We start from the raw sequence: 22,650 nt of genomic DNA, 5'->3' as shown, positions 1-22,650 counted from the left end.
CGGCTTCCAGTGACTCCCCTTGCCAAGAGGGACCCCTGCTGGGGAATCCACCACAACAGGGGAGGGGGCTAAGCCCCAGGCTCGCCTGGGCTGTTGCACTCACTGCCTGGCTCTGGGGCAGTGCCCACGCTTTGGATTCTTTCCTTTGGTCCTTGGTTGCTGATTGGAGGAGAAAGTGGGTCAGCGGGCGAGTGAATTGGCCGGTCCCAAGGTGGCTGGCAGAGCGTGCCCCAGGGGCACCTCCTATTGGGGTCCGCAGCTTTTCATTCCCATTGGGCGACCCCTGAGTGACCCCTGCTGGATGATCTCAGGGTGCCTCTCTGGAACACACCTGCACAGTGCCATGCAATCCCCCCCGAGCTCTTCTGCCAGAGCCCCCGAGCTGCCAGAGCATCAGCAGGAAACCTGGCATGAGCTGAGCGAGCCCCACGAGCAAGGCAGCCTGCCAAGGGGGCGCAGGCTGCTCTCAGGGGGGCCCCTTCCCAGCAGTCTCCCTGCCAGCCGGGGCTGGCTCTGCTTCTGCACGAAGTGCCTTTGGAGGAGCAGCAAGAGCCGCAGCGAGTTCCATCTCCCCTGGGGCTCCCTGTAATTGTTCCTGGTGAACTTCAGCTGCTGCTCTGAGCTGGGCATCGCCTCTTTGTTTGCACCTGGTACAAACACCTGCAGAGGCCGGGGCTGGGGGAGGGGCCCTTCCACTTCACCCCGGGTTTGCAGAGGAAAGCAGAACGGACACCTGCTCAGCACAGAGCAAGCCCTGTTATCCATGGAGCTGCTGCCCGAGCCAGACAGGCCCTTCCTTGCCCACCAGCATGACAGAGCCAGGGTGCTGCAGCCCCAGGGCCTGTACTCCCTTAAGGGGCCTTGCTCGCTGCAGGCCTTCTGCAGTGCAGCTGTAAGGTTTGCAGATGCATCAACGTCCCTACGTAAGCATGGAAATGCACCAAGCACGGAACTGCCAGCAGGCCTGGGAGCTAGGCCAATGCACACAGGTAACAGTTCAGGGAAATGAGGGGCTTCCGTTGAGTGGTGCATTCAGGGAGCCCAGGAGCCGGAGGGGGATTGCACTATACTTGGCTCCACCAAGCCTTCGCTTCCAAGAGCACAAGCAGTGGGTGCTAAGTGAACTGTTCCAGTCAAGCCTCCAGCTGACACAGGCCCTGTGTCTGGACAGGGAGTGTCACACGGCGGCCAAATTCTAGAGCTGCATTAGACACAAGGAAAAAACTCTCTTTGAATGAACCCTGGTGAAACCTCCCCAGAGGCCCAACTGGAACAGAGCTGGCTGGTCCCGATCAGTCAAATTACCCTGGAAAAGTGGGGAAACGAGCTGTCATGTCAGGTGAGTGTTTCACTGGTGTGGGAAACATCAGGTGTATTGTAGGCGTCCTGTGGCTCCAGCTGGGGGCCGGGGCCCTTCATGGAGCTGGGCACTGGAACCCACACAACCGAGAGCGAGTCCCTGCCCCAAAGAACTTAACCCAGGCAGTAACAGTCCCGTGTGTAACGGGGGCTTGTCCCGTAGGCTGGAGAGCCAGGGGCTGAGCCAACCTGATTACAGAACAAGCCCCACCTGAGGGGACTGGTCACTCCCCTGTAAAGGGCAGAAGGTGACTGCAGCAGAGAGGGAGAGGCTGGCTTGAGTGGTGATGAAGCCCAGCTGGGGGGAGAACCAGGTAGGCTGCTCAGAGCACGGAGGCCTGGGAGAGACCCAGCTTAAGCAGGGAAGAATATAAGAGGCTTAGTAGGAAGTGGCCTGGGGGAAAGCAGAGGACCTAGCTGTGGAATATGAGGCCTGGGGCTGAAGCCCAGGGTTGGGGGGTGTCTTGCAGGGGGGCTGCATAGCTGAGCCCCAAAGGCAGCCTGAGGAATAGCCCGGAGACGGCAGGAGGGGTTTGTTTGTGGTAAAGGCAGCTTGGGATGCTTAGTTTGGACAGTGGTGACCTTGGAGGGGGGGGACTGACCCAGCTGTGTCACTGGCAATCCTCCCGGTGCTGGGTGAGGGGGGGAAATGCTGGAGAGCTGCTAGGCCACGGCTGCCCACTAGGGGGTGCCTAGCAGCCCCCTGCAGTGGGGCAGGGCAGGGGGCAGTCACCGGGTCCCAGTCCTCAGCAAATAGACACCCAGAGCAGAGGCTGGACCACCTGGAGCCAGATGCGTGGGGATCCCAGGTGCGCTGGGCCGGCGCCTTTGCCAAGTCCCCATGGCACAGCAGGCAGCTGCCAGATCTTCATCTTGCTGACTTCGGGACAGGGCGCCCCACCCCGCTGGGCTCCAGGGCAGGGCAGGGCTGAGTGCACGGCCCAGGTGCTCAGCCCACACAGAGAGCAAGAGACAAAGGTGGGGGAGCGGGGGATATGTTTCCCACTCCGGCGGCTCCGCCAGTCTGAGCTATGGAAGCAGCAGGGGACTGGCAGGCCCAGGTCTCGTGGCTCCGGCTCAGGCCAGGGCCAAAGAACGCTGCCCAGGAGAGCAGAGGGGGGAGTTTGGTGCAGGGGCTCGGTGGGCCTGATACGGGGAGGTGCCAACCACCCTCTGCTTGCTGACCCCACCCTGCCATAATCCTGCCCCTGCCCAGGTGCCCGCAGGGCCGGTTGGATTCCCCCAGCCGGTTCTGACATCAACAGCTGCTGTGCAAGGAGCCCTCTGCGCTGGGCCTAAGGTGCCAGCCTGCCGGGGTCACAGATCAGCCCAGCAGCCAGGCTCTGCTCCTTCTGGTTGGCTAAGCCCTGGGCTGAATGGGGGTGCAGCACGCTGACAGGGCTCAGGGGAACCTGGGGCAGTGTAAGCCCATTAACCTTGGCCTAGAGAAAGGGCTGAGGGGGGGAGGCAGAGAGTGAAAGTTGGTGGAAGGGGGGAAGTTGCTGGGCTACCTCACTTGGCAATGCCACCTCAGGAGCATGGGCTGGGGGCACTAGGCTGGTTACATAGGGCATGGAGCAGGCATCCAGCAGGTAGATCCAGAGCCCCACTGCAGGGATTAATATTTCTTCCTGCCCCCCATCTCCAGCCCCCACGCACCACAGGCCCGGGCTGGCTCCAGGTTATGCTGGCAGAGGCTCCAACCACAACTCTTTGCAGGCCATGCCGGGGTAGAAGGTGAGCCTCTCGCCAGCCAGGGAAGGTCACTGCAGTCGGGCTGGGAGTGGAGGCAAGGGGCTGAGGCCCTGGAGCTGATGGGTCTCCATGGGGCGGGGCTGGCAATGCCCAGGCCTGTGATTAGCGCGTCAGGAAAGAGCCTGACCGTCACCAGCCGTAATTACCCCTTGGAGAGCCGCGTGGAGCCGGTGGGGCGCAGCCCATCTCCCAGCACAAGGCCCCAGCAGCTCAAACGGGGTACAAGCCACGGCGTGTTTATGATGGAGCATGTCTGGGGGATGAGGCAGGGGGCCTCTGCAGGGACCAGTCTGATGTCTGGCCCAGCAAACAGCAGGACACCCCCCAGCTTAGCCCTGCCCCCAAAACAAGCTGCCACCCGCCTCCCCAGGGGCACTGGAGCTTCTGGTCTCAGGAACGAGATCGCCCTGGGGAGCCCCAGCCCTGCTGCATACAGAGTCCTCTGCTCAGCCGCTCCACCCCGCTCCTCCAAGCAGTGCCAGGGAGAAGCTCCCCAGGGAGCTGGGATGAGCGAGGCACAATGATTAGAAAGGGAGGGTCCCAGCCAAATTAAAAACTGTTAAACCTGGAGGGGAACCCCCTCAGGAACCAGGGAGGTGAGGGCTGGGAACTTGGAGTGTGTTGGACCTACTCAAAACAGTGGCTTGCTGGGAAAATGCCCCAAAGCTGTTCTCTTCCTCACCTCTCCTGGTGGGAGCAGAGGCAGGCTGCCAGGTCTGGGGCTGGGTAAGGGGACCCCACCGCAGGGACACAGGAGCAACCTCAGTAACAGGCAGAAGCTGCAGGAGGAGCGTACACCCAGGAGACAGAGGGCTCAGGAGCAACTGAGGTAGGAACTCAGCCCCACGTAGGCTCATCTGGGGCGAGGGGAGGGTATGGATGGGGTCCCCTGTTGTGCCACACAGACAGGCCTGCGGGGGAAGGCCAAAGACATGCTGCCCTGTCTAGCACCCCAGGACAGTCAGACCAGGAATCATATACTGCCTAGGGGAATCCCACCTCAAACCCTGGTTCTCTCCATAGCACCTGGGGAAACTGAGGCACAGGCACACACAGCCCACAAGTTGCCCAACGAGGCTGCAGAGAGAACTCGGGAGTCCCCAGTTTCAACCGGTGCCGTTAGCACAGGGCCAGCCTGCCTCCCATTATGAAACGAGCCATGCACCCAGCAAGAGCTGCCTCTCCCGGCTGTAGCGGTGGGCGCAGTATCCAGGTGAGTCTCCCCTCGCCAGAGGCCAGCAGTGAAGCCCACGTTGGGGAATGCAGGCCAAGGGGAGCGGGCCAGTGGCCGTGCAAGGTTCACGCTGCCGAGTGCAGACTGCCACCTGCACGGGAGTCGTTGCTATTGCAGGGCAGGAAAGGAAGCAGGACCCCCCCCCCCGCCCCCCGGCTCGGGGATAAGGGGGTTCAAATGGGTGAAGAAATGAGGGGGGGTGAATTTCCATTCGTGTTCCTGCTGTTTATTCAGTTTGGCTGAAGGAGCAGACATCCCCAAGCCCAGGGAGGGTGAGGTGCTCAGGGACGCAGCCAAGAGGCAGCTCAGCGCGCGACTGCCCCTTCAAGAGTGTTTCGTATCAGCGGGTTCGTCACCTCCGGGAGCTGGCCCAGAGCGAGCTCCCCCGGCCGAGAAGGCAGGTGGTGCTCCGCCGACTCAGCGCAGCAATGCATGGGCACAAATGGGCTTTTTGAGCGCCTCCCTTTACCCTTCCTTCCGCACACAGCCCAAGCCACGGCACCGCGCCTGCCTCCTGCCGCTAACACGGTGTCGCCGCTGGGCTGGGCCTGCGAGCGACAAGGACTGATCCCAAAGACACGGGAGTGACCTGCACCCTCCCGTCACAGGTGGTTCTGCTCCGGCAGGAAGGGGGCAGAGTTCTGGGGCCTGATGCAGCACGTTGCACCAGGTGAGGGGCTAGCTGCTGTCAGTGCTTGGCTACGAGCCCTGTGCTCCACACGCTGAGGGAGGGGCTGTGAGATCCTGTGCTCATGGGCCAGTGTCCTGATGACTCAGTCAGACTGTCTGGGGAGGGTTGCTCCCCATACAGCAGATCCCTGGAGCACCTGTGGACACCTCTCACCACATCAGCATCCATCCCCACATGTACAGAGACCAAAGCCACGTCACCTTCCCCAGGACGGCACTGGCCGCCAGAGGGCTCAGAGTGGCTTCTCCAGCTTGTCCCCCACGAGACAGCTCTCGGACACCTGCTGCTGTCTGCGTTTCTTTATGTCCCTGTAGGCCTGGATGACCCTCTCCCGCTCCTCCTCCACGATGCGCTGGCGAGCGAGGGACAAGGGGGCAGCTTTGCGGACAGGAGCCACAAGGCCGGGAGCCAGGAGAGCCGTCAGCAGGAGCTGCCTCGGACCAGCCTACAGAAATGGAAAGACAGCCGCTGAGACTCGACACATGTTAAGGGACAGAGGGTCAACCAGGGACAGAGCCCACCGCAGAGCGGGGTGCAGGGAGAAGGCACCTGCCAAAGGGCAGCGACTGATGCCAGGAGCTTCCAAGTCTCTACTGTCAAAATTCCTACTAAGCTCAAGAAGCCCTGTAGTGCCAACAGGTTGGTGCCACTCCGCTTTCATCCTGCTGGAGAGCTGGCTTCAAATCCCAGGGCCGTGGCGAGAGAGTCTGGCAACCCTACAACTTGCAAGATCTGCTCAAGAGAGACCTGGGCTGAGACGTGGGGGTCAGCCTGAGCAGCACTGGCAGAGCTGGGAGACAAGCCCAGGGCTGAAATGAGATGGGACGCAACAGCTTACCTTCTCTTTGATTACCCCCTTTCTGGGCTTCACCGTAAGCGCTGGTGGCTGCATGGCGACCTCGCCAAACTGAACTGGATCTGAAAGGAAGGGGCAGGGGAGGAGACAGACATTGCTTGAGATCTCGGCCGTGGTGTGAGCCAGCAGACACTCCCAACAGCTCCCACCACCCCAAAGCTCTTTAAAGACCCTGCATATACAGTGATTGCTGCTGAAGTGCAGCCGCCTCTGGGGAGAGGTGCTTTGAACAGCACTGCAGAACAGCACAGCTCAGGGAGTGAAGCAGAATCCCAAGCCTCACAAGGATCTGCCTGCAGCATTTCATGAGGCAGGCTGGAGGAAGTACCACCCGATCCGCAAACTATTGACTGGGCCCCACAGTGTGTTCCCAGGAAGCTCCTTGGGCGCATGCAGCCCATCATGGAGCCAGGAAAACGGGGAGCCAAGGAAGCAAGAGAACTTGGGAGCAAATTTCAGGTAACGCAAACCTCCTCTACACCCCTCTCCCGGGGCCATACCCAGGGTGAGGGGTCTGCAGGAGAGCCAGGGCTGCCCAGAGCCAGAGCAGCACTGCCGATCTGTACCCGCGCCTACCTTGGAACAAGGCCTTCTCCAGCATCGCCGCTTTCTTCTCCTCTCTCTTCTTTTGCATTTTCTCCAGTCGTTTATTCTGAAATCTAAGGATGCCGAGCCGGGTCATTTAGAGGGGATGGAGAGCTGGTTAAAAAAAGGGTGCTGGGGGTGGGAGGAAGGGTGCTAATGCTCTGATTAGAACAGACCCATCTGCAGGATTTAAACCTGACTCGGACTGTGAGCTTCCAGAGCAGGGGGCGTGTCTTACTACTTGTGTGTGCAGCACCTTGCGCACCGGGGGCCCCTGATCTTAACCTGACACTATCCCATTAAGAGCTGAGAACTCCACTCCCTCACCTCCAGGGGTACAATCCCCACCCCAGCCCTCTGGGTGTCATGCAGGTGCAGCAGCCTCCTCAGAACGGGTCTGCCGTGCGTGAGCTCAGTACCAGCTGCTGGATGGCTGAGTGATGGACGGTGCTGCCCCCAGAAGGGAAAGTTGCTGTATGGGCCCCAGGGGGAGGATAGGACCAGTCTCTGCCACGGCTGGTGTCAGTTAATTGCTCCCTCTCGGGGCTGGCTTTGTCTCCTCCCCTCCCCTCCCCTCCCCTCAGTAATGCAACTCCAGTGCCAACAGGATAAGTAGCGATTTCTGAAGGCAGGAGCTGATTCTGCATTTGCTGCTCAGGCAAGCCCCTGCTGCAGCCTTTAGGAGCCATGACTGGGCCCTGCCCAGCAACATCAAAGCATTCCCTTGGCCTCGGCGTGAGCTTCCCCCCCCAGACCTACTCCTTCTTCCTCTGTGACTTCTCCGGGGCCGGCTCCTCAGTCTCAGGCTCGCGCTGCAGCTGGTTTTTGGTGAGAAACAGGACATGCTGGGTTTCCTGCTCCATGCGTTGGATGTAAGCCGACACCGACTCTTGCTTCCGCCTCCTGAACTTGGGCACGGGAATATCACCCTGGGCTGCAGGATCCGGGGTCACAGGCTTCCTTTTGCTCACTGCAGCCAAGATCACAACAGCATTAGCCAGAAGAAGGATCTGAGGGCACCACCCATCCCAGGCAGGACAAATCCCAGGGACACGGGATCTAGTTCAGGTATTTGCACCCGCTGCGCCTGCTGAAAGCTGACACAGAACCTGACTCTGATGGTTAGGATCAGCTCTGCAGCCCCATGCTGCCACTCAGCACCCCTTTGGGCTTGGACAGAACCAAGCAGATTCCAAGATACTGCACAGTCATGTACATCATAATCCTCTCCCTCAGTACTTCCAGTCTGAGATCAGTGAGGCATCACGACAGCGGCAGCACCCAAGAACCTGACAAAGAGCAAGAGACCGAGAAGTGGGGAAAGGAGGCCCAGAGAAACTAAATGACCTGCCCAGCCTCTGTGGTAGACCCAGGAATTTGGAACCCTTTTCTTTTCATTCCTAAGAAGACCTGTAAACCCCCGTGTCAGAGCACAAGATGACCATCAACTGACAAGGGGAAGGAGGAACAGTACCTGGTGGCAGATTACACCAGAACTGCCTCCTGCAGGGTCTCTGCTACTTGCTGGTACTGGCCACCACTGGAACCAGGATATTCAATGGGAGGGACCTATGGTCTGATCCCTTTAGTGGGGCCATGTGCCATTTTCAGTGAAGTCAACATAACTGGTGTAAATTAGGCCTCATCTGTATTTGATGGGATCTTTCCAGTGAGTTAAAAAGGTCCTGGGGAGGCTGGCCTTTACCTGCTTTCCTTCTCTTCCTGCTCTTGGGGTTTTTCATCTCCTCTCTGCTCTTAATGAGCTCCTGAAGCCGATAGGGGATTTCCTGCTCATCAAGATGTTTGGGCTTTGAGTTGGTTTTCTTCTTCTCTTGGCTGAAAAGGAAGAGACATACAGAGGTCCAAAATCAGGGACAGGGAAAGGTGCAGAACTCACTGCTGCAGCACTGACAGCCAGGTGAATGGGAGGCAAGGTCTGAGCTGAGAAACAGGCCCAGTGAGCTGGGTTTGTCTATCCATCGAACTGTCCCTCTTCTCGCTGAGACAAGGCAGGTGAGGTAACATGCTTTAGTGGACCAGCTTTTGTTGCAGAAAGAGACAAACTTTTGAGCTTACGGAGCTCTGCCGTAGGTTTAAAACAAACAAAAGGAAGTATTTTTTCTCACAATGCCCAATCAACCTGTGGAACTCCTTGCCCGAGGATGTTGTGAAGGCCAAGACTATAACAGGGTTCAAAAAAGAACTAGATAAATTCAGGGAGGATAGGTCCATCAGTGGCTATTAGCCAGGATGCCCAGGGCTGGTGGCCCTAGCCTCTGTTTGCCAGAAGCTGGGAATGAGCGACAGGGGCTGTTTCACGTGATGATTCCCTGTTCTGCTCATTCCCTCTGGGGCACCTGGCCCTGGCCACTGTCGGAAGACAGGGTACGGGGCTGGATGGACCTTTGGTCTGACCCGCTATGGCCGTTCCTATGGCTGTGTAAGCTGGACGGCTCACCTCTCTCCCCAGCAGAAGCTGGCCCAACAAAGGCTATTTCCCCACCTCGCCTCTCTCCTATCCCGTGCAGCTACGCAACACTGCACCCCTCCTCTGAGGGGCTGGGCTCGGGTGTCGCCTTCCCAGCCGCTAAAACAAGAGCCGCCCAGCCAGTGCGCGGGGGGGAGAGGGGGAAAGTGGGGGGGGGGTTGCCCGGCGGCAAAGTTCCCAGGACCAGAGCGGGCGATGGCGCCCCAGGGCCCTAAGGCGCAGCCAGTCGCCCCCTTCAGAGGCTGGATGCAGGCCTCGCTGGAGGCGGAGGCGCCCACGGGCCCGTGCTGGGCACGAGCTCGGACACACCAGCGCGATGGGCCGCATCGCCGCCGAGGGAAGGGACCAGACACGGCGGTGACAGGCGCAGCACATCGGCCGGCCCTGCAGACCGAGCCCGCGGAGCGGCCCCCCCCCATACCGAGCCCCCATACCGAGCCCGGGCCGGGACCGCCCCGCCCTTGCGCGGCTCCCCCCGGGCAGCGCGGCCCGCAGGGCCCGGCGGCGGCTGTTTGCCCATCGGGAGCGGGAGCCACGTGCGCCTCCCACGTGCGCTCGCCCGGCCCGACGGCCCCACTTCCGGCTGACCCCGGCGCCCCGCCCCCTCCAGTCCCCTGCTCCCATTGGTCCGCGTCCCCAGGGACCGCCCCCTCCGCAACTATTGGTTCGCGCCTGGAGGAGCCGCTGCGGCTATTGGCTGAAGAAGCTGTCGCTCGTGCGGAGACGAGGCGGGTTGTCGGGGCGCCGCGGTCGGGATGTTACTGCAGGGGGCGGCCCGGTGCGGCCGGGGCCTGGCGGGGGGGAGCCGCGCGGCGGGGGCCCGTCCCCAGGTGAGCACCGGGGGCTGTTTGGGAGGCAGCAGAGTTGCGGGGGGGCTGGATGGGGGAGGGGAGCTGGCATGGGAGCGGGGGGGGCTGGAGTGAGGGGGGCTGGATGGGGGAGGGGACCGGGGGGGCTGGATGGGGGAGGGCAGCTGGCATGGGAGTGGGGGGGGGTCTGGAGTGAGGGGGGCTGGATGGGGGAGGGGACCGGGGGGGCTGGATGGGGGAGGGCAGCTGGCATGGGAGCGGGGGGGGCTGGAGTGAGGGGAGCTGGCATGGGAGTGGGGGGGGGGGCTGGAGTGAGGGGAGCTGGATGGGGGAGGGGACCGGGGGGGCTGGATGGGGGAGGGCAGCTGGCATGGGAGCGGGGTGGGGGGCTGGAGTGAGGGGGGCTGGATGGGGGAGGGGACCGGGGGGGCTGGATGGGGGAGGGCAGCTGGCATGGGAGCGGGGTGGGGGGCTGGAGTGAGGGGGGCTGGATGGGGGAGGGGACCGGGGGGGCTGGATGGGGGAGGGCAGCTGGCATGGGAGCGGGGGGGGGGGGGCTGGAGTGAGGGGGGCTGGATGGGGGAGGGGACTGGGGGGGCTGGATGGGGGAGGGCAGCTGGCATGGGAGCGGGGGGGGGACTGGATGGGGGAGGGGACTGGGGGGGCTGCCATGGGAGCAGGGGGGGGCTGGACTGGGGGGGGCCTGTATGGGGGAGGGGAGCTGGCATGGGAGCAGGAGCGCTGGGGTTGGAGTGGGGGTGCTGTATGGGGGAGGGGACCGGGGGGGCTGGATGGGGGAGGGGAAGGAGGCTGTGTGGGGGAGGAAAGTTGGAGCAGGAGAGCTGTATGTGGCGGAGGGGAAGGAGGCTGTTTGGAGGCGGAGGGATCTCCTGTCTGTCTTTGGACCCATCTCCTCCATCCCCAGTACGGGATTATCAAGGGCACTTGGTGGGCCGACTCTTGCCTTCCTCCCCGCACCCGAGCTGCTCCTGCGGCCCGGGGCGCTGTGAGAGCGGCTGCGAGCCTTGCCCGGTGCTGGGCGAGCTGCTGGGCCCACCCCAGGGGCCGTGTGGATAGTCCCATCGGCGCAGATGGCCATCAGGACGATGGACCAGACCCGGCCGTACAGAGCCTTCAGCGTGTGACAGTTCGACCTCTCTTGTAAGTTTGTTATTAATTGCCAGGTAAATCTACAACTCTTCAGGTGCACCGAGCGCTGGAGACTGCAGAGATGTGGGTGTCCTCTCTGGGACAGGCTACCTCGCAGAGACCACCTGAAAAGCTACTTCTGCAGCGTTCGGAGACTTTCCGTGGACCAGTCAAAAGCAGATTTTAGCCACCATCAAAGCCATTCAGAGACCCGAGGAGATGGCTCTCAGACTGATCCCCAGCAGAGCGACGGAGAGCCCTGCGCTGCAGGGCTCTCTGAGCCTTTGAAAGACACAGAGCCCCCCTTTTCCAAGCCCCCAACGCTCCTTCCCCCCACTAATTGCTGTATGAGCGGCTGCCACAACTGCGTTTGGATTGCATATGCAGAGGAGCTGCTGAAACACTACCAGGATGGGGGAGAACAGGCCTTAGCCGCTGTGGAAAAGCACATAGAAGATGAGAACATTAAAATGATTTTAAAGATGGAAATCAGATTCCGTATGAAGAAAGACTGATGTGCACAGTTTAAGCTGTTGGCTCCTGCCATGGCTCCTCTATTCCCATGGCACTACAAACTCCAGAGAGAAAGTGCCCATATTTATTTATTGTCCCTTCTCCGAAAAGGCTCCTTATTTAACATAATTTGTCCATCTCCTTTGAAGCTTGGTTCCTGGGCTCGAGAACCCAGCTTGACCACTAGTTGGTAAAGGATTGCCATTATTTATTGGCATGAGTTACAGTACTTGGCAGAAATTGAGTGAGAATAAATTCATACCCGTGTGCTTAAAAATGTGAACCTCTTCTAGGCCTGCCTTTGTGTTCTGGGCTTGTTCAACACCTACTGTGACGGGGCCCTGGCCCGGGACCTGGGCTCCTAGCTGTTGCTACTTCACGTTTTGTCTCATGCTTAACTACTGAGTTAAGCGTGAGACAAAACGTGAAGTACGCTGCTTTAAAAATATTTAACATCTAGGCTGGGAATCCCAAAGGGGACGACGAATTCAACACCCAAATCCCCCATTCTCTGGGAGTTTGTCCCTTAGCCCTTTTTAAAACCCCTGCTGTAGTCTAGATAAATGTTCCTCTCTCTCCCCTGATGCATGGCCTGCTGGGTTCCCCTCTGAATATGCACTGCTTCCTCACCCAGCTGCTTGGTGGCTGGAATTGAAGAGCCTAGTGCATAACCGCCAAGTGACAGTAGTATTCCCTGGGAGGGCCACATTTGTGCCTCCGGGCTGCTGTGATGGTCAAAATGGCGCAGGCATAAATAAGAGCAGCTGCAGGGCAGCTCTAATTTGCAGCACCTTCCAAGAGCTGCCTAGCGGCTGCCGTGCCATCTGGCACAGCACAGAAGCTCCGTAGTGGCATGTGCTGGAGAGGCTCCCCTCGCACACGTCCAGCCCCACCTCCTGTACCACACCTGGCAAGGCGGCTGAGTCAGAACTGCTTAGGGTGATTCAAGGCTTTGCACCTGTGGAATTTCCTGCCGCACCGGGCACCACAGATCTGCTCCCCCTCCATGTGCACCCTGGAGAGGTGTATAGAGGCTGTGGTGGAATCTGTCCCACGTTCTTTGTGCTAAATGACAGCATTTTGCTCCCATTTGCTAAGGGGTCTGGGTCACAAAGCACCAGCCGCCCTAAAACTTAGCGCGCCAGAGCAGTGCCCTTGCTCTGCTTGGCTGCAGAGTTTGAGGTTTTTAATGAAATCTTGACAGAAACTCAGCCCTCCCCCCAGCTGCGGAATCTGGCTAACGAAGCGGGTGCCACTAAGACCTGCTAGCTGTTTAGCAGTGTGCGCTAATAAAACTCAAGATGGACTCAATAATTAACAGGAGTCCTTGTCTTTATCAGACAAGTAACCAGTTCAGCTGGTGTCCTTAAAACGTTCCTGGATTCACATAATCCTATTTGCTGAAGCCTAACTAATTGTAATTAGTGGAAGGGCCTGAAGTTCAATTAAAGTGTACTGAGATTATGCCTTTTTATAATTGCTTTAGTGCAAAGGGATTAGCTTTGGAATGATACTCATCCAGCAGACAAACTGGTGCTTCCACAGGAAACCTGGGCAAAGACCAAGGAGTTGCTTTTCCAAGAAATTGAGCAGTGATCAGAAGTACTTTTTTAATGCTTGATAGTCAGTTGACCCATAGGACTCCCTGTCACAGAGGCCAACACCTTAGCAGTGGTCAGAAAAGGATTAGACAGTCCGATGGAGAATGGGGAACACCTACAGTGATAGGATTAAAACAGGGAAGGGATATCCACTTTCATGCTTCACTACTAGGGGATAGGAAGAAACTTCCCCAGTGGACAGATAAGGAATAACATGCCCACTATGGAGCCAGCAGCTAGCAGTGGCCGCGGTCGAGCACCTGGGAATGAACTTGGTGGACTTTTTTTTTTTTTTTTTTTTAAGAATATCAGGGTTGAAAGGGACCTCAGGAGGTCATCTAGTCCAACCCCCTGCTCAAAGCGGACCAATCCCCAATTTTTGCCCCAGTTCCCTATATTGCCCCCTCAAGGATTGAACTCACAACCCTGGGTTTAGCAGGCCAATGCTCAAACCACTGAGCTATCCCTCCCCCATTTCTTCTGCTCCACCCTGGCAATTCCTAGGTTCCTAAGAATACCAAACAGCAAATCACCCAGCAGTGACGACCGGCCTTTGCATTAGTGCCTGCGGCCAGCATTTGCAAAGGGAGGCACCTGAATCCATGCTTGGTTGCTAAGTGAGTAGTCCGATTTTTTTTTTCCAGGTGGCTCAGGGCCCTGCGGCTTCCATTGACTTCATCTGCCCAGGAGGGGGCCTTACAACATTGCTAGCCTCGGCCAGGAGGATGCTGCCGTAGGGGGTAGCATCCCAGAGTCCCAGGCCCTTGGTGACCTCACTGTTTTTCAAGATCGGACAGTAGCTTGGGATCCATATGAGCTGAATCTGGGGCCCATCCCTTGTTATCAGGGGGTTTTCTGTCTTGTAAGAAGCTCGGGGCAGGGACTTCGTCTCCTGGTCTGTTTGGTGTCACGCTAATTGCACTTTATCTGCTATTAATTAATGTCTTTGCTCCGCTTGTGTGCTCTTCGGGCTGTCTGAATACATGTGCATGCAGCAGGCCGGGATCCAGGGGTGAGCCCTCTAACCATAGGGCAATACACATAAGTCGGAAAGGGAAATGTCATGTGCCCATAGGCAGAGCTTGGTGAACACTGCAAAGATCTGGGCCCACTTTTTGAGCCCCGTTGCAGGCGCTTTGCATGGTCTTCTAGCAAATGTGGTTGATGGCAGAAGGGTTCTGAGAATCGGCCCATTGGACCCCAGTATTGCAGATTTGTGCAAAGCACGTTTTAAATTGACAGCTGGGACAGCAGGTTCTGACAGGGTCAGTCAAGGATCCTGCGCTCAGACTAGCTCCGCTGTCTGGAATATTTGTGACGGTCGAGCTGCAGGCTGAAGTCTGCTCACGGGAACTCCTGGGTCGTTGATTGCCAGCCAGGGATCTCCCAACAACAAGCTTCTAGACTGAAGAGGAGGCAAAATCCATCCGATAAATTATTTGCTAAGAATTATTCTGCCCCAAACACAGCACTGCACACTGAAATATTGCACAGAGCCAGAGAGTTGAGCAAATGCCCCTGTGGAACAATAAAATGCACAATCAAATGGGCGGGAACGGACAGCGTGTTACAATAGCATTACCCCAACGCCCCTCTCTCACCCACATGCTCCTCTCACCCACCCCAAACGATGTACATACCATTAGAAATTAAATCAGCTTACCCATTTTAAAGGAAGGGTCATAATCCTATTATCCAGGAGCAGAATAAACCCACCGGCCCGCAAGAACCATCCAGAGTGTCGTCTATAGGACACGGACCCATCGCTGACAGTCACAGCTGGCTGGGGCTAGCACCAGCCCAGTGCAGCTGGCCCTGTGAAACATCTGCAGTGGGGTAAGTAATCCCCTCTACTTTGAATACACCAAGTGCTGCTGTTCCTCAGCTTCTTACGTAAGGCGTCATTGTGCTCCAGTCTCCATCTTGCTTATGTCCCTGCCTGTCTACTTCTGCCACCCTGCGTGAGACTGTGGTTCCTTTCCTTGGTCTTTAAAAATCTAGTCGGTCCCTCCACTGTGGATGCCAAGTGATCCGAGGAGTTTGGAGAGGTGAAGGGAGTCGTTATTCTAGGCCGTGGTGCCATTCGCCAGTGCGGGATGGACTCGAACCTTATCAGGCTGTTGGCGTGAAATGGTCCAAGGTAGCTAGTCTGGACAGACGCCGAAGAACCAAAATAGCTGGGGTGCTCTAAGCTGTCGTCGTACTTCCAGCCTGCTGAAGGAGCAGCCAAGTGTCCCTAGCAAACCTCTGGGCAGCTCGGTCTGTTTCCGAGGGTCAGACAAAGGCTCAGGATCGGAGTTGGTCACGATGGGTGTTTTTTCAGAGAAAATCTTTAAAACATTAATTTTCTGGGATTCTTTTTAACTGAAATGTTTTGGTTTTTTGCTCTTTCCCCTTTTCCAGTTGCAAACTGGGAAGTGGGGTGGGTGGATCCTGAGGAAGGAAAAACCCCTGAAAATGGGGTTGGGGGGGGCAGGTCCTAGAAAATTTCTGATAGAAGGGAAATGTTCCTTTTGCAAAAATGCTGGTTTTTGTTGAAAAATGTTTTGAAAGGGAGAGTGTTGACTGGCTGCTCTTGCCAGGGGAGCCCCAAGTGTCGATCCGTTCCCCTTCTCCTTGCAATCATTTGTTACAGAGCAAGTCGTTTCCCCTCTAAGGAACGGAGGGGGACTCCTCCCGCCCACTTGGGGCTGTTGTCAGCCCCATCAGGCCTGCTAGCCCACGGCTAGTATCTGCAGAAATATTGATATCTTGCCCTGCCACCCAGGAGAACAGCCCTGCTCGGATTAGCGCTGCTCTGGGGATTTGCAGAGGAGGAAGGATACACAAACTTGTCCAGTTGTTTGCAGAGTTTTTTTCCCTCTGGCTTGCTGTGGATTTAGGTGCTGAGGGCCTGCTCCAAAGCCCCTGAGCTGATGGGAAGACTCCCACTGCCTTCAGTGGCTGTGAATCAGTCCCCAAATGTTTCTGAGCCAGTAGTTAAACTGGCCTTGTTAGAGAGGGGAACCGCAACAGCTGCTGACCCTGGCCCCATCCTGCAAACAGGCACATGTTGTACTATTGCCCGGGACACTGCTTAATAGATTCCACCTGTGCTTAACTTCATTATCCGCACTGAAATAGCACCTAGCGGCCCCCGGCCAGATCAGAGCCCCGGTGTGCTAGGGGCTGCTCAGCACGCACACCGCTTAGTCTGACTACGCCAGCCAGCCAGTGGGGTGAAGAGCACAGTGAAGTGATGTAACCAGGATATGGCAAAGGCAAGGCTAGAATCCAAGTCTCCTGACTCGCAGCCCCGGGTCCCTTTCCAGCCTGGTAGACCAGACCCCCCCCCCACGTGAGAGGTGTTGGTAACGGAAGGGAATGCCACTGATCACAGAACACAGAGCGAGGGGAATGAGATGCCCCGCAGCTGGGGAAGCCAGGAGGACAGTCTTTGGAAGGGGCGGCGTTTGTGAACAGATAGTAACTGCACAGGTGGCTTGGTCAGGGGGTTGCTGAAATCCCTCACAGGCTTCATGGATGTAAAGGGGCTGGAAACAGCACTCCCTGTTGAAGACTCAAGCTTCATTGGAGGCACCTCGTAACTCGGATCATTTATCCACGAGAAATAAACACTAGGGGCTAGAATCCGGCCTCTCAATGCCCAGGGACTAGTCGGCTATTGAGTAACCTGGGAGGGCTGCTTGCGGGATAGCATACTAGCCCACGGGCTTTGGGAGACTAGCCCTGGGGGGAGGGATAGCTCAGTGGTTTGAGCATTGGCCTGCTAAACCCTGGGTTGTGAGTTCAATCATTGAGGGGGCCATTTTGGGATCTGGGGCAAAAATTGGGGATTGGCCCTGCTTTGAGCAGGGGGTTGGACTAGATGATCTCCTGAGGTCCCTTCCAACCCTGATATTCTACGATTCTGTATTCTGTCTGGCCTTTAGAAACTCATCTCTCCTTTCACAAATTATATCTGCCTTGCTAAATTGCCTGTGGTTTTACTTGGGAGTGACTGTAACTGTCAATACTTTGCTTGTTTCACGCTGGAACACGTCCCAGAACTGAGACGTTTCTTGGGGACAGAAGGGTGACACTGCTGCAGAAGCCCCTCCATTAGACACAATGGAATGATAGTAATTTACCCACCCCGAGCATTCAAGAAACCATGAGTCAGCGCCCTGCCCTCCCAAAAAAATACAAGATTGGCTTAAAAAATCATGATTTAAAAAATAATAAATGGGGGAGGATTTTTTTTATTCCTTCTCTGGTCTTTGAGCCTCTAGGGTTTGTGTTTCGTATGCCACCGTGAGGGCTCGAAAATTACTATGCTGAAATTCCTGTGTAATGACATGATGCAGGGGGACTGGGGCTTGAAGAAAAACACCAGCTCTGAGACTTGTGATCAAACCATGAGAGCTGGCAACATGGAGGCGAGTTTGGGTTCCCAGGTACGATCGGGCCGGAGGAGAAGTCATGGGGTGCTGCACTCCCCCCATTATACCGGTCTCATGTTTCACGGGAACTAATAGTGCAATCACTGGGTCCCGCACAGCTACTAGTAAAAGAGCAGCATTAAGGTGGGCGACCGGAGTGCAGAAACCCACAAATTGGCAGGCTGGACGAGAGCAGAGATCCATCTACCCCAGTGGCCAGCCCCAGCTTTTTCAGAAGCTCCCTCTACCCCCAGGCAATTATAGAATAACACTTCCACCACCTATTCCTTTCAAAGGTCAGTTCATGCCCTGAAACATGAAGGGTTAGGGCCCTTCCAAACCTTGGGAGTGGGGGATTGTTTTTAACTCCTGGATGTTTTCATTACCCACAGAAGCATTCAGTCTTTTGTGAGTCCAGCTGAGCTTGTGGCCTCAATGGCGTCTTGTGGCAATGAGTTCTGTGGAAGAACTGGGCCCCGTGTAAACTATTTCCTCAGATTGGTTTTAAATCTGCTGCTTTTTGCTGATTGAGTGGCTTCTTCTTGTGCTCAGAAGGATACATTGAAGCCACCTACCTGTATTTTCATTATAGTCATTATGTTGTATTCTTTTATCATGTCCCTTTATATTTATCTCCTAACAGCTCCGTCCTTGCCCTCAAAAGTTAGAAAATGCCAGAATTAAGCTTGCCTATGTAACCTTAATTCTGCCCTTGTTGGGTATGCAGCGGGGGACAGTCTTTCATTACATGATCAAACCGTCTCTCGACTAGGCTATTTTCACTGCCCAAGAGAACGGACATGCCAACAGCAGCATCCACAACGAATGGTCTCTGAGAGCTCATTTCAAATGCTAATCTTGCGACGCATTATCTGTAGACCTGGATCTTTGTCTTTTTAAATATGACTTTTAGCTCAATTGGGGCCCAATAACGCCCGTGCTTGCAGCAGTCCATACTGATAAATGTGCTGGATCAGGGCCTTGGAGCACAGACTTCAGGGCCCGCAGTCCCAGGGAGAAAGGACGTGTTTTGTCCTTGCAAACACACAGTTTAAAACAAGCCAGCAGGGACATTTCAGTCCCACACAGGTGCTGCTCCCGTCCTTGTTAACAAGCTGTGGTACATTATCCACCATGTACACAGCTAAGCGTGGGGCCCCAGGGCTTTCTGAGCACTAACGGGCAGGAAGAGACCTCTGCACAGTGCTGGTCCCAGCAGCCAGCTGACCTTGCACGCTCAGATCTTCCCTTTGCTAGGACACCAGCTGCTCCCAGCACCCAGTGTCAGAAGCAATAACAGCACCCAGCAAAGAGCCGCCCAGACTCATTCAGCCCTCTCTGCCCCCAGGTTCCCGACAGGCTTGGCATGGGAGTCGGGACGTTGGGGGCCGGGGGAGAAGGAGCAAATAGTTGTAACTTCAGGGATTTGTTGTCTAAAGAAATAAACACTAAAGCCCCCGGTTTGTCCCATGTTCCCTAGTGCCGTCATTGTCCTTGCAATAATGAGCTTAGAGCTGTCTGAGCTGAGCTAATTCCAAGGTTGCAGGAGCTTTTCTTCTGCAGCAGGGGCGGGGGGCCTGGCAAATGGGTCACTGAGCCATGGAACAGAGCCCTGGCCCACTCTGGGCTGGTGAGTGGCTAAAACTTTCATTTAAAGGGCATGGGAGGGGTCTGCATTCCCACTCCCCAGCTAGCCAGCACTGTCCTTGGCCTCTTGTATGCACCAGCCCCCTGACCAGAGCTGACTGGGGGTTGGCCACCCAGCTCCCATTCATTCCCAGGAGCTGGGTGGCTACAGCCCCTTGCGGGCACTGAAAATCTCTGTCCTGGGTGGGGACTGAACTGTGGCTGCTGAGCACCAGAAAGCACATCCCCCTGCCCCACAAGGAACAGCGGTAACAGGCTGTCAGTCAGTGAGTCAGCCACTAGAGGGAGCTGTGGTCCCATGCACCACCCACATTGCACCCACATTCTCTGCTCCCAGGAGCGAGCAGCCTTGGGTGACCCACACCCGTAGGGTGCCGCTGTGTCCCCCCTCTAGCGGCAGCTGGGTTGAGGAGCCCGCTGCTACACACTTGGCTAAGCGGGCTGGGTCAGGCATAGAGACTTGTGCATCTAGATCCCCTTCCAGCTGCTGCTAGCCCACCCAGGAACGCCATAGGACGTTTGCATTGGTGGCCTGTCTCAGCGGGCACCGTGGGCCGCCATCTCCTTGCTCCCTTCACATGGCCAATTGTCTTTCCTTCTTTCTGCCTCCAAACCTGTGGCCTGCAGGGAGAAGCCGGGACCTGGAGCCAGGGGGACTGCACCAGCAGCTGACACCCCACCGCAGCCATGAGCCTGGAGCCCCCCAAGCTGGAGATCAAGTCAGCCACTGGGGTGACTGGAGGGCCAGCCACCCCCAGGAAAGGGCCCCCCAAATTCAAGCAGAGGCAAACCAGGCAGTTCAAGAGCAAGCCACCCAAGAAGGGGACCCAAGGGTGAGCACGTAGGGTGGGAGTGCTGCTCACTCAGAGTCTGGTCTCTCCTCCCCCCCCCAGTACCAGTGAGCAGCCAGGGCATGGTCCCCTGCATATGCCAGCAGTGACTTGCCTAACCCAGGGGCTCTGTGCGCTGCCAGCCCCTTCTGGCCAGGACTAACCTCTGGGCCTGGGCTCTGCCCCCCATGAGGAACAGCTGGAACCCCTGAGCATTTAATCCTCAGAGAGCTCAGGTGCGGGGCATTGTCACAGCAGAGCCCCGCCCCCATCCACTCTCCCCCGAACAGTGGAATTTAGGGCAACCCATGTGAGGCTAGAGGGGACTTGAGCGGGTCAGGGTGGCAGGACAGTCCAACAATGCAACAGGAGGGGAGCCTGGCTAGGTTAGCCCTTCAGAGAGCAGCTGGCACCAGCCCAGGGAGACCTTGGTGGGGGCTTTACAAAGAGAAAGGAGTGCCCCGAACAGCAGCTAAATGAGAACCAGAGTCGTGAACGTCTTCTCGCCCCTCTTGCCCGTTCACTGGCCATGGCCAGGAAGATACAGCCAGCCTGGGGCTCAGCAGTTCACGCAGGACACCGCAGCAGCGGGATTCTGCAGAGCAGATAGGGCGTGAGCGTAAGGTCCTCTGCAAAGGCTCCACACCCGGAGTGAGCTGTCAAGAGCTCCATTCTCCCCTGGGGTGCAAAGAGCCGCAGCCACCCCACTGCCCTACGGCGCTGGGGACTCAAACAAGGGGCTCTTTCAAGGCTGGGTTTCTGGCCAGCGAGGGGTATGTGCTGGAGATGCTCCCTTTGTCCAGCCCCTCGTCTCACACCCCTCCACGCAGAGCTGGGGGGTCACAGATCACTGGGGGTGGTCAGGGATGCTCCAGGCTGAGCCCAGGGCGGGGAGAGTGATGTAATGGTGTCTCTCCTTGCAGGTTCGGTGATGACATCCCTGGCATGGAGGGGCTGGGAACAGGTAACCGAGCAGCTGGTGCTTGACTGGTTTGGAAATAGGGAATGTGTTGCACATGAAAGGGAGAGATTAACGTCACCAGCTGTAGCCAGCCCTGGGCCAGGGCGCCCCCACCCCACACGGCAGAGGCACCTCAGTCCTGGGGGAGGCCCACAGCTGTGCAGATATCTGCCCAACTCTGCATTTCCACCACTCCCAGCTTGGCTTGTGCTGGACTCACCACCCACAGCTCAGCCCTGACCTGCAGCTCCCCACCCCCATTGGTACCCTCCTGAGAAGTGGCTGCCAGCCATGTCCTGGCTGGGTTTGCTTCTGGATAAATGGAACCAGGTGTCACACACATGGGTCAAGTTCAAATATGGCCTAAAGCAGGACTTGAACTTGTGCCTTACTTCCCTCTGCCACCCCATCCTTCCCCCTTTGGCAGGCCCCCTTCCCCCCTGCACCATGGAATGAACTTCCAGAACAGCTGGGTGGCAAAGGCGGAGTGCCACGGGGAGAGCTCTGCCGTGGGTAAACAGCCCCCAGCCCCATGGCACCGATCTCCACTGAAAAGGCAGGTCGCGCTGCTGTGGAACAAGCCCCATTTGAACGGGGACTAGGGGCGCCCACAGCAGGTACAATGTGCCAAGCAGCTGTGCTGGGGAGAGTGCTTTTCCCAGACAGCTGCCAGATCCTGGCTCACGCTGACCCCTGCCTCTCTGGTTTTCCCCTTTCAGACATCACCGTGATTTGCCCCTGGGAAGCTTTCAGTCACCTGGAACTCCATGAGCTGGCGCAGTACGGCATCATCTAGCCAGCCCCTGAGCTCAGAATTGAGGCATGTGTCTCCTGGCAGCCCACGGAGGTGTCACTATTTATACAGAGGGTGATGCAGCTGCTTTTGCAGCTCGTGAGGAGACCAGCCTGAAAAAGCTCTTTAAAATAAACATGCTTAGTTGAATCTGTCCTGAGTCTTACCTGGCTTCTGTGCTTTCCGAGCCAGCTCTACTCCACCCTAGAGTCTCCCACTCCACTTGGACATGTTGCTTAACACAGGGTTTTCCCAAGACATGCTGTGTACCACCAATCTCTTTCACTTCTTAGCTTGCCCAGCCTGCTGGGAGTTAAGCCAGAGCCAGGCCGGTGGGATTTGGCATTTAACATGAGTGCTAATTGTTTGAAAGCCCTGGAATTTTCACTGGTGCTGCAGCCTTGGAAATAAACAGGAGGGAATGCGGGGTGCCGAGTCCGCAGTGTGAGGTGTAGAATGATCCTCCCTCTGTTGTGTATTAGCGGCCTTGTCTATGTGATGTTCTTCACAGCTGTCTATGCCCCGAGATGCCTAGGGCTGGGCAGGTTCTCTCTGCAGGAGGCAGGAGCCAGGGTAGCTTTACATTATATAAACTGCAGAGGGTGGATTATACAGGGCTAATGACTGGCACTTGCCAAAACCCAGGCATCACCCCCCCCCAACCCCTCCTCCTTTTCCAGTGAAAATGCTTTTAGACAGACATCCCCCTGCAAGGCCAGGCAGCTCTCCTCCTTAAAACTTCCCCTGCCCCTTGTCTCAAAACACGCTTCTCAGGCAAGAAGCAGGCAGCCCTTGGGAAATGCAGCCACCTATGGGGAGGAGCAGAGAACTTCCTGCTCGCAGGCTGCTGGTAAGGAGCAGGGGGTGGGCTCCACAGAGGTAGCATAAACCCTGGCTGCTTGGGTGACCAGAGAGGGGGCCAAGGTTCAAGGCATTTCGTGGTGTGCACAGAAGTCTA

At 57.1% G+C, this 22,650-nt stretch overlaps 3 protein-coding genes across 5 annotated transcripts; 2 read left to right on the top strand and 1 right to left on the bottom strand.

Annotated features, from left to right (window-relative positions):
* Positions 1–1,597: 1,597 nt before the first annotated feature.
* On the top strand, positions 1,598–21,840 carry PDE6G (phosphodiesterase 6G). 3 transcript variants are annotated; one of them, XM_073310372.2, is made up of 5 exons: positions 1,602–1,673; positions 4,138–4,327; positions 19,736–19,941; positions 20,862–20,902; positions 21,619–21,840. In XM_073310372.2, the coding sequence occupies exons 3-5, from the start codon at positions 19,796–19,798 to the stop codon at positions 21,693–21,695; spliced, it is 264 nt and encodes an 87-aa protein (XP_073166473.1). In that variant the 5' UTR covers positions 1,602–1,673; positions 4,138–4,327; positions 19,736–19,795; the 3' UTR covers positions 21,696–21,840. The 3 variants fall into 3 exon arrangements, with proteins under 3 accessions (XP_073166472.1, XP_073166473.1, XP_073166471.1); XM_073310371.1 differs by lacking the exon at positions 4,138–4,327 and having other exon boundaries at positions 1,598–1,673; XM_073310370.2 differs by lacking the exons at positions 1,602–1,673; positions 4,138–4,327 and adding an exon at positions 10,637–10,938.
* CCDC137 (coiled-coil domain containing 137) lies at positions 4,559–9,553 on the bottom strand. The gene is made up of 6 exons (XM_073310367.2): positions 9,403–9,553; positions 8,186–8,316; positions 7,240–7,450; positions 6,472–6,554; positions 5,878–5,957; positions 4,559–5,484 (listed from the first exon to the last, which is right to left on the bottom strand). The coding sequence occupies exons 1-6, from the start codon at positions 9,486–9,488 to the stop codon at positions 5,272–5,274; spliced, it is 804 nt and encodes a 267-aa protein (XP_073166468.1). The 5' UTR covers positions 9,489–9,553; the 3' UTR covers positions 4,559–5,271.
* OXLD1 (oxidoreductase like domain containing 1) lies at positions 9,690–11,722 on the top strand. Its single transcript, XM_073310369.1, has 2 exons — positions 9,690–9,798; positions 10,962–11,722. The coding sequence occupies exons 1-2, from the start codon at positions 9,724–9,726 to the stop codon at positions 11,439–11,441; spliced, it is 555 nt and encodes a 184-aa protein (XP_073166470.1). The 5' UTR covers positions 9,690–9,723; the 3' UTR covers positions 11,442–11,722.
* Positions 21,841–22,650: the final 810 nt, after the last annotated feature.

Source organism: Lepidochelys kempii, chromosome 14 (assembly GCF_965140285.1).
Source record: "Lepidochelys kempii isolate rLepKem1 chromosome 14, rLepKem1.hap1, whole genome shotgun sequence".
NCBI classification, from domain to species: domain Eukaryota; kingdom Metazoa; phylum Chordata; order Testudines; family Cheloniidae; genus Lepidochelys; species Lepidochelys kempii.
This window is presented reverse-complemented; position numbering and strand designations above follow the sequence as displayed.

Coding starts and splice junctions, on each gene's coding strand:
- OXLD1 (XM_073310369.1), top strand. CDS start 9,724: ATGTTACTGCAGGGGGCGGCCCGGTGCGGCCGGGGCCTGGCGGGGGGG. Junction 9,799..10,961: donor CGGCGGGGGCCCGTCCCCAG/GTGAGCACCGGG, acceptor ATTAATTGCCAG/GTAAATCTACAACTCTTCAG.
- PDE6G (XM_073310371.1), top strand. CDS start 19,796: ATGAGCCTGGAGCCCCCCAAGCTGGAGATCAAGTCAGCCACTGGGGTG. Junction 19,942..20,861: donor CCCAAGAAGGGGACCCAAGG/GTGAGCACGTAG, acceptor CTCTCCTTGCAG/GTTCGGTGATGACATCCCTG. Junction 20,903..21,618: donor CATGGAGGGGCTGGGAACAG/GTAACCGAGCAG, acceptor TTCCCCTTTCAG/ACATCACCGTGATTTGCCCC.
- CCDC137 (XM_073310367.2), bottom strand. CDS start 9,488: ATGGGCAAACAGCCGCCGCCGGGCCCTGCGGGCCGCGCTGCCCGGGGG. Junction 8,317..9,402: donor GCGGTCCCGGCCCGGGCTCG/GTATGGGGGCTC, acceptor CTTCCTTTTCAG/CCAAGAGAAGAAGAAAACCA. Junction 5,485..5,877: donor AGGGGGTAATCAAAGAGAAG/GTAAGCTGTTGC, acceptor CCATTTCTGTAG/GCTGGTCCGAGGCAGCTCCT.